The sequence below is a fragment of the Nansenia antarctica genome (genome assembly GCF_963989245.1).
Source record: "Nansenia antarctica genome assembly, chromosome: 4".
NCBI lineage: Eukaryota > Metazoa > Chordata > Actinopteri > Argentiniformes > Microstomatidae > Nansenia > Nansenia antarctica.
This window is the reverse complement of record NC_137689.1, coordinates 60,674,634-60,684,681: the sequence shown is the minus strand read 5'-3', so window position 1 is coordinate 60,684,681 and position 10,048 is coordinate 60,674,634. Positions and strand designations below refer to the sequence as shown.

Below are 10,048 nucleotides of genomic sequence, written 5' to 3'. Positions count from 1 at the left end.
AAAATAAGTAACTTGCTTGAGTGAGTCCCGGATCTGTCCTCATTTTTTTGTATTTTCTATTTCAGCTTGGTAAAATGTCCTTATGATGAACATTGGCTTAGGCCTGTTATACTGAAGTCACTCAATGGACCATTGGAAAAATATGCCTCTCTTTTGTCCCACAGTTTATCTTGCAGATATCCTAAGATGAACTTCATGAGGACCTGAGAAATTGGTTCAACTGGTGAGAGATCATGAGGAAAGAAGTGTGTTTAAACATTACCATGAAAAAAAGCAAGGTTATTGGTTCACTTTGTTTAGAAAGGTTTGAGGATTAGGCTGTAGCCAGCTTCGGAGTATATAATACGTTAGATACAGCTAAACAGAGGTGCTTTTCATATCTTTTTGTATTCGAAAGGTCTCAGATGTCTTTTTGTGAATGAGTAGTCAAACCCTTTGGAGGCCTACATTTTAAATACTAGTGTTTGATCTAAGTTAGTGTGAACAGGTTTCCTGTCTCTCTCTCTCCCTCTCTAGCCTCTACTTCCCAGATGATGTTGTGGAGAGCTGCTGCGAGTCTTTGGCTTCGTTGGATCGTACTCTGACTTACTGTCGTTTTCCTGCTGCTCTTTGTCTTTCTCTCCTCTGGTGTCCTCTGGCCTGGCAGTTTTACTATTAGCTACTTGTTAGTTGTTGGGAAACACTTGTTGGGAAAACCGTGGACAATGTCTGAGTGCATGCACCTCACCCTGTGCATTTGCAGAATTGGCGCCTATACGGTAAGGACAAAATGTGGCTTTTCATCTCTCTCAGTTCATGTCCCTTTCCTGTCAGTTCATGTATTTACATTTTTTTTTTTTTAGAAAAAAAGCTAAACCTCATGTTGTGATCTTCGGGACCATTTTATACTGACGGCTAACCTATAGCCTATGCATTCCTTTCTCTTTCCATCCGTGGCAATATGTTGATTATTGGGGTGATCTTAAATGCGAACCCATACTGTATCCTACATTAAATGGAGGGAGGGCAGTGGGCACTGGGCAGAGAGCCATCTTGGCTTTAAGGCCTTTCACCAGGCAGGCTGGATTCCAGAGGAGGCCGAGGAAGGCATGTCCTGGCATGTTTACAGTACCTTGGGGTGGGATGGCAGGAGTCTGGAATGTTCTGCTCAGGTCTGGCATAGAGTGGAACTCGCTTGACCGGGTCATTTCTGTATGATGTGGCTTTAGGCTGATTGATAGTGTGTTTGAGGTTGACTATTTGTATTTTGGTCTGTGCCTATGTTTACTATAATTGAGGCAAATTTACCTTGGTTCTGGTGTTATGGCTATGTGTCGGTGAATCGGTCAGGAGGACGCGTGGCATTGGGGTGTTAATGTGACTCATTAGAGCTCCAGGGTCGTTAGGTGCAGGGGTAATGGTGTGAGAAACACCCCTTATCGGTCAGATCTGCTGCTGGCGGTTTGAGGTCACTTTATTCAACAGCCTCATGAAACTGTGTGATCATCCTCTGGTGATCAAGGGTATGTAATTTTTTGCAATTCTCAGATCAACTGGGAATTTGTAGAAAAAAACTGCCAGGACAAGCTTGAATGGTTGCTGTTGATGGTCAAATAGAAAGAGAGAGAGACTTAATCTCAACTCTAGTGATACTGCATGGCCTCTATTATAGTTCTGTGGTCGCAGAGGTGTGTGTGTGTGTGTGGGGGGGGGGGGGTTGCTGGCGGTGGGGGGTGCTGGTGCTGGAGCTGGGGCTGGGGCTGGGGCTGGGGCTGGGGCTGGGGCTGGGGCTGGGGCTGGAGCAGAGCTGAATATAGGCTACACCCACTCACTGCATTGCACTTCCACACTTTGATAAAGCAGGATATGACTGGCCGGTCATTCCACCCCCGCAAGGGAATATCCCACAGTTCAGTGGAGGAAGACAGCGTCGGCTACTATACCGCCCCAAGGCCTTGTGGGAAACCGGGAGCTTTACAAGCCCAAACAGGATGCTGTTCAGAAAAACAATTGTTTTGAAGGTGGGAACTGGGTGAGAACGCATGAACTGGGTTGGAATGGGCCACGTCGGGAGGGGATAGGGATTGATATAATTCGCTTTGAAATCCCCACTGGAACTAGCCAGAAGGCCATGGAACCTGACCAGTCACTCAACATGCAGACTAGTTCACACAGATAATTCACACATTATCAAACTTTTAATTTAATTAAAAGGGCAATTTATCAAAATTAGAACAGCTCTTATTTTGTGCATTTGGTGAGAATTGTGCTAGTGGTAGGTTAGCAAGATTTGAGTCTTAGCTTAGACTGTCTGAATGCAGGGTGAAAAAAACGCACCGATTTCCAGCCACACAGCATTTGGGACCCGACAGCAGGGAACCACCACAGCTTAGCAGGGGCTTTGCAGATTCTGATGCTCTTAACCTCCTGCAATATTAATGGAGAACAAATGCCCCTTACAGTCCAATGTCTTAGCTCTCCACCAGTGAAGAGTATAGAGAGGACCATGTAGGCTAAATGTCCTCATTTACACTTCCATCTCTCAGGTAGCAGCTATAGACCACATTCCGCATCTTCTTTCATTTCTAATGGGCATCTCTATATCAGACAGGTGTCAAGCAGTGGAGGGAGAAATTGGAGGATGGGCTCATTGTAATTCATTGAATGGAAATGGAATGAGAATTGGTATCAAAGTTTGATCTCATTCCATTCCGTGCATTAACATTCCTGTCATACACTGAAGAGACTACAGCCTGTCCACAAATATTCTTTGATTTCCTTAATGACTTACTGTTTACTTTTGTTTGTGTAGCTTTTTGATTGTTTTTTTTAATAACCCTCTGCACTTCCTAAGTTGTCCCCCTCTTCAGTTCCCTATTTCAGGTCTTTCCTGTTTCCTGTTGTCCACCCTGTTCAGCTGTCAAACAGGTTCCATGGCCTTGGCCTGGCACTACCATGGTGATTAGGATGGGTGGTGGGGCTCACAGTGGGTAGCACTTAGTTTTTCCGATTGTGGTCCTGCATATGCAATGGGTCCGCATAACCATTATCCTTGCTCAGTCTAAAGAATGTGGTATATTCTTAGAAGTAGTAAACAGAAAGTAGATATTTAACCTACGCTAGATATTTAACCTACTACAGTATCTGAAAATACCTCTGTATCTACTTATTTATGTGTATTACCAAGGCAAAGATGCAGAATTGCTATTATTATGTAGTATCCAAAGTTATTTCCAAATTTAGAGGGTAGGTGTGGAAAGCCTGACAGAGCTTGATTAGCTAAACAAGGTGTCAATATTTAATGAAGACCAAAGTCCATCTCTCACTTTGTTTATCTCAGTGGCACTGGTGTCTTGGCTTCAAAGAGCATAGGCCTAGTTATTACAATATCAGTGTTCTTTATAAGTCATCATGGTCCCTGTCCTCAAGGCAGTGCTGTGTCTGTCAGCAAGGAGGTAAAATTCCTTCCTTAACTCAACTAGTGTCATCCGTTTGTATGACATGGAAGCAATCTCATACGCTTACAATTTCCTTCTTGTTGGCCTAGCTAAGAATAGGCCAGAACTCTTTCTGGGCACAGTAACAAGAAACTCTCTGTTGTTTAATACAGTGGATAACACCCTGACCTTCCTCTTATCCATCTCTCATATTGTGTGTGTGTGTGTGTGTGTGTGTGTGTGTGTGTGTGTTACGTTTTTGCTGGTGCAAGTTTGCGAATCAAGACCATGTCTTACTCAGACTGTAGAGGGGACTTCTAGAACTGACACAGACACCTTCACTATTGATCAACCTGTTCTACCTGCTGGTCTTGAGTGTGATACCCCCGGCTCTCTCTCTATGTGTGTGTGTGTTGTGTTCTTTGTAGCCAAGCTTTTCTGTGTCAAATTGCATTTCAAATTGCAAACAAGAGAAAGGAGAAGCCTGTACAATGAATGGGTGAACTTGCTTAAAGCTACCATCGGGTGTCAAAACCATGAACTAGGCCCAGTCCAAGAGATGGAGCCTTTGGCATTAGAATCTGCTGGAAGTTTTCCTTAATTAGCCTACTATTTGTTGTAATTCTTAAGTCAAATAGGCCGGCAATATTGTGTAAGAACTTAACACACTACCATAAAGTTTAGGCCCCTACTATCTTCTTGTTTTACATACTTTTAAGAGACCTGTTATAGAGAGAGATTTAATTGAGGCTCATGTTCTACCACCCTAATATTGCTATAGCTTATTATAGTTGAGCCTAAGCCAATGTGAGAGGATGAATATGGGCTGCTTTAGCTCTTATTTTCCACCACCAGAGAGCAGTCTCTCTCCATGTAGAGAGACTTGTGGAGGCCCAAAATTGGAGGACGGCACATTGTAATGCATGGAATAGAACAGGGAATGGTAAATTATACGGTCGAGTATCCTGCCTTCTGTGTTGTTATCACTCAAACTCTTGAGGATTGCAAATGCTTCTCAAAACCCCCCAAAAAACAACCCCCCAAAAATGTCAGAACCATCTGTCTCCCTCTGAAGTTTTGCTTGTTGAAGCTGGTTAGCAGCAGGGACTGGTCTAGGACTGGTCTGTGAGTGGTAGGAGAGATGGGACATGTGATCAGTGCTACATGAAAGCCCTTCCTGTCATATCTAATGTGAAAGACACGCGGAGGGGAGATCTCATGCTGCTGCTGCTGTGTCTGGTTTGAGAAGACCCATAATCAGCTACACACGGTATACCCAATGAAAAGTGAGGGAGGGAAAATGGTGGGCTATCTGTTTTTGCTGAAATGAGGCCCATTGCTTGTGTAAAAACATGACATAACTGTGGGCCCCTTACTGTCGTCTTGTTCGACTCTCACCCCCTTCCCCAGACGGTTTGAATTTCAATAGGGGGCCCTGTTGTCTTTGATCCTCCATGTTTACATCCTAGCAAGCAATCTCTCAGAGCATATTGCATAACATGTCTTGAGGTTCATAATACTCTGTGTCCTATACCAGGGTACATCTCACCTTCCGTGCATGGGTGGCCAGTGTGCATTCCACACCACATCATAGTTTATTTTATCCCACTGTCGAAATGAGTTCAATGGACATGTGGCACAACCGTGTGGAACGAAAGAGGAAGAGGACACAGTGTTTTTCTCTGCAAATCTTACAATATCTTTGGTGAGAAACAGATGGAGTTAGCAGATGTGCTCCTGTCTCCAGAGTGCTGTACACACACGTCAGTGTGTTAGAGAGTCGATCACTTGAGTACGGTGCAAATCCAAACACAGGCTCTGTCCATTAGGCCTACCTCCGAGTGCTGAACTCTGTCTTTCTGTGTTCCCTTCTCTCCACCCCCCCCCCCCCCCCCTCCCTGTACCCCAGTGTTTCAGGACACTGTGCTGTAAAGGACCGCCCCCTCCCAGACCAGAGTATGATGTGGTGTGTATTGGACTTACTGGCTCTGGGAAGTCCAGTCTGCTGTCCAGACTCTGCAGTGAAGCCACAGACAACATCGGGCCAACCACGGGTGAGGCGACATCAGAGAACGTTCCCTCTCAAATCCAAATACTTCCTTAAAAGTTGTTACACACACTTGTTCAAGTTACTCTAGCATGTAGCCATTTGATAAGTCATTTTATATAGCTTCAATAGTAGTGAGCACTGCTTGACTTAACATCCCAAGATGTACCTCAGATGCTTTACCTGCAGAATGATATTAGGTTAAGACCACAGTCTCATGCAAACACCAATAAATTGTGTGCATTGTCTTTTCTTTTAGCACAGATCCATCTCTTCTGCAAGAGTTCCTCAGAAACATGAAGCTTTATGTACATTTTTCTTTTCAGGTTTTAGCATCAAAGCTGTTCCATTCCCTAATGCCGTTCTCAATGTGAAGGAACTTGGAGGTAATTTCAACCCTTTCCGTCCTATATAGCCTAGACATGCTTTTCACATATCAGTGGAGGCGGTTGGGAGTCGAATTCGGAGGACGAGCTCATTGTAATGCATGAAATGTTATCAAACATATTACTGATTCCATTCCATGCATTACAATGAGCCCTCTGTCCTCCAATTTCTACCTCTACTAGCCTCCCGTGTCACGTGTACATCTCTGAATGAAGTGGAAGTTCCTCTGTGAGTTCATGGCACCAGGCTAAACCAACAGTATCTGAATAAAATCTCAGCTGTACCTCAATGGACCTAAAAACTAAATCTGCCCTAGCTAAATATTAGAGGCCCCTAAGATAGAAAATGTTATCCAGACCTCGAATGAAACACACCGTGTCTGTACAATGAGTCATAGTTTCCGCTCCACTTTAATGAACTTAGTTGCAGAAAACAATGTGCAACATGCAAACAAACAAACACATTCTCTTAAATCGCCTCGTGACTGCACCCGACTTAATCTCTGATTCTGTACAGTAAAAGAGGCAGACAAACAATAATGCTTAGGTTATTTTGTGTGTGCGTGCGTGAGTGTGGACAGGGACTTACCATCAGGTCTAACAAGAGAAGCGATCCCCTAACCTTAATCCTGAGATGCCGAGGACACAAGTTAGTTGATTGATTTGATTATATGGACTTACCTGAGGTTTGAACTCTCACATGCTGTACAAACTTAGGCATTCGATACCTTGCCAAGTTCAGCCAATTACTTGAAGTTAAGTCTGTTTCTCCTGTTGTTTAAACGTTGACTGGTTCTCAAGAGATGGTGCCTGCTAGCACTGCTAGGTTACTGTGGTCCCTGTGCTAGCACTGAATAGTGAATTGAGGATCAGATTACATTTCTTACTGTATTAATTTGTCGTTGGTCGTACAGTAGCTGGGCAGAGTTGTCAGAACTGTGCTATGGGTGTTTTCCTGTGATATTTTAAGGGTGTCAGTGGGATGTTTTGAGGTCAGCAGGTCATATTTACAGTGTTTCTGTCTGGCTCTCTTTATCTCTGACCCGGGTTTTGTATGGTGTTGGTGTCGTGTTTTTGGTTTGTCTGCCCCTAGCTGAGATCTAGTTTTTGGCTGGTGTGTGGGAGAGATGAGATGGGAGTTCAAAGTAGATTTCCCGTCACTGGGTTGATGACACACTGTGTGATCCCTCTGTCTGCCTGGTCGGTGGGCGAAACGGCCGTCTCCGCCAGGGTGGAGCTACACATGCCTAGATACTCTAGCATAGACCAGGCATCTGAAAACACTTATCTCAGAGTCGTTTTTTTCTGGTGCAACCACGCTGATGATGTAATGCCATTTGTGGACCGTGTGTTTTTTGTTATTGTCACACGTGATTGTAGTGCAATATGTTTTCGGGTAAACTGGTTTGTGGTAATGTTTTCTTCATCTGTAGCTTTACAAGTAGTGAATGGACACAATAGCATCCAGTTTTGCTTTACTGGGTTTACTGGGTTTTGATTAGCTGCTGGATTCAAATAAAAATATGTTGGATTTACTGGGTTCTTATTAGCTGCTGGACTCAAATAAAAATATGTTGGAAACTGTTCAACAAGTACATGTTGTGTGCTTGTTATCCTTATATGTTTGCTGGAATTTATTCAATCCAATCCAATATTTTTTTATGCTGCAGGAGACCATAGAGTTGTTTTTAAATTTAGATTGGACCAGAAGGTGGCAGGATTTTACAGGCCACAATGTTGACAGTCCTTTCAGTTCTGCAGATTGTTTAGCATCTGTTCTTGAGTAATTGATTCATGTTGATAATATGGCTTTAGTTGAGGCTCAAATAGCCCCATCCCCCGCACACAATTATTTGAGGTGTTTTGAAACTTAACCATCTTTAAGCTGTTTCAGTTCATAATTCTACCGAGCGATATTGCTCAATTCTGGAGGTGACATATTGGTTGAGTTGGGGGGTGGAGTTTGCCATGTAATCTCAGGGGAGGTGCAATCTTCCGTAAACACTTGTAACTAGGGGTGGAGTCAGCCATAAACAGGCTGATGAAGGTCCCTTTTACTAGCATTGAGGGTGGGAGTGCCTACAGTGAGGTCCACTTCTGTAGCCCAGCGAGGGAAGAGTTAAATAATCTCTTCCTCTATGGATTGCTGATTTTTTTTTATTTTTCTCCCTCTCACATGGAGAGTAGTACAACAAAGGGAGCTGACAATTGACCTTATTTATATGCGCTTCTGGCTATAGCCCTCTCTCTGTCACTCACACTAACCAAAGCCATACTCTACTTGTGAGCCTTGGTGGCCACATTTTTGTACCCCCAAATTGCTGTGCAGAAAGGGAACCACATGTTCATTGTAAAAGCAGGCTCATTTGAACTGTGCTGTAGAGTGGCCATCAGAGCGAACTACTTTAATGTGCTCTCAGGGTCTGCTTTAAAGAAAATATGTGTTGAACACACTTCATTTAGACATTCGTTTTCCCACTGGCCCCCAACGCAGAAGGCAAAAGTTGGCTTGAAGTCTTAAAAATACATAATGCAATATCCGCAAAGACTTTATGAAAGGAGGGTAAAACATTTGCAAAATGCACTCCAGACGTGCTTATGATGTTGAAATTCAGTGCAGTTTTTTTTCTCCTGCTGGAAGTCTTTGTGTCACTCAAAGGTATCCATTTTATTAGCTGGAAGACCAAACTGCAATGGAATAAAATAATAACACTTATCAAGCCTTCAAAGTTCAATTGCCAGTTTGGTTGTCGATTGTTTTTTAAAGCATAATAGTTTGTGACTGCATCTTCCCATATTTAACCATGCATTTTGTGCGACTTACACTAACACTTGAATAGCACTATAATCAGTACAAAGAGAAAGTATGTGCATTAATGCGTGTGCATGTACAGTCAGGTCCGGAAATATTTAGACAGTGACACAATTTCCATAATTTTGGCTTTGTATGTCACCACAATGGGTTTGAAATGAAACAGTCCTACAAACTGATGCTTTTGTAACCAAGCAGTTTGTTGTCTGCCTTGGCCTCTGAGACCATGACATTTCCAAATAAAACTGACACTAACTTACCTATGAATATATTGTAGCTCATGATCTGACGCCTGAATATGACTTATGTAAGCAGCAATCTCCTACTACATCATTTATACAACCTAGCAGAATTCCTTATGATATTATTCCCCCCCCCAATTTTTCTTCTATATTTTATTATTATAATTTGTTCGTGTATATGTATGTATATATGTATGTAAATATGTATGTATGTATGTATGTATATATGAATATATTTAAAAATATATATAATTTCTTATAATTTAGTTTTTATCTATTTCTTTACTTAACGTTTTTTTTGGTAACTTGTTTATATGTGTGACTGGATGGACAGATCTATATGTATATATGTATGCAGACATGTTTAAGAGGGAGGGGTGGGTGGAGGGCAGGGAGAAAAACAGAAAATATTCATGCCTTTTTCAATGTACATGACATTTATACTGGAATAAAAAAATATTTAAAAAAATAAATAAATAAAAAACAGTCTAGATGGAATTGAAATGCAGACTTTCAGCTTTAATTCAAGGGGTTGAACAAAAATATTGTATAAAATGTTTAGGAATTGCAACCATTTTTATACACAATTCCCTATTTTCAGGGACTAAAATGTTGGACAAATTAACATAATCATAAATAAAATGATCGAGAATCCTTTGCAAGCAATGACTGCCTGAAGTCTGGTGGATATCAACAAATGCTGGGTTTCCTCCTTTGTGATGCTTTGCCAGGCCTTTACTGCAGCTGTCTTCAGTTGTTGTTTGTTCATGGGTCTTTCTGCCTTTAGTTTTGTCTCCAGAAAGTGAAATGCATGCTTGATCGGGTTGAGATCAGGTGGTTGACTTGGCCATTGCAGATTATTCCACTTCTTTGCCTGGGTTGTTTACGCAGTACTGAATCTGAGCAGTATATCCCTAAACACTTCAGAATTCATCCATCTGCTTCTGTCTTCTCTTCTGTTACATCATCAATAAACACTAGTGACCGAGTGCCATTGGAAGCCATGCATGCCCATGCTATCACACTGTCTCCACCTTGTTTTACAGATGATGTGGTATGCTACGGATCATGAGCTTTTCCAAGCCTTCTCCATACTTTTTTCTTCTCATCATTCTGGTACAGGTTGATGTTAGTTTCATCTGTCC

The 10,048-nt window shown here is 42.3% G+C and overlaps 1 protein-coding gene across 1 annotated transcript in view; it reads left to right on the top strand.

Annotated features, from left to right (window-relative positions):
* Positions 1 to 704: 704 nt before the first annotated feature.
* The window catches only part of arl15b (ADP-ribosylation factor-like 15b), a gene marked incomplete at both ends in the record, with an annotated part of 22,117 nt that continues 12,773 nt past the window's right edge, over positions 705 to 10,048 (top strand). The window contains 3 exons of the mRNA XM_080530433.1: positions 705 to 758; positions 5,326 to 5,470; positions 5,790 to 5,849. Of these exons, the coding sequence (XP_080386559.1) occupies positions 705 to 758; positions 5,326 to 5,470; positions 5,790 to 5,849 (259 nt within the window). The remainder of the gene's footprint in view (positions 759 to 5,325; positions 5,471 to 5,789; positions 5,850 to 10,048) is intronic.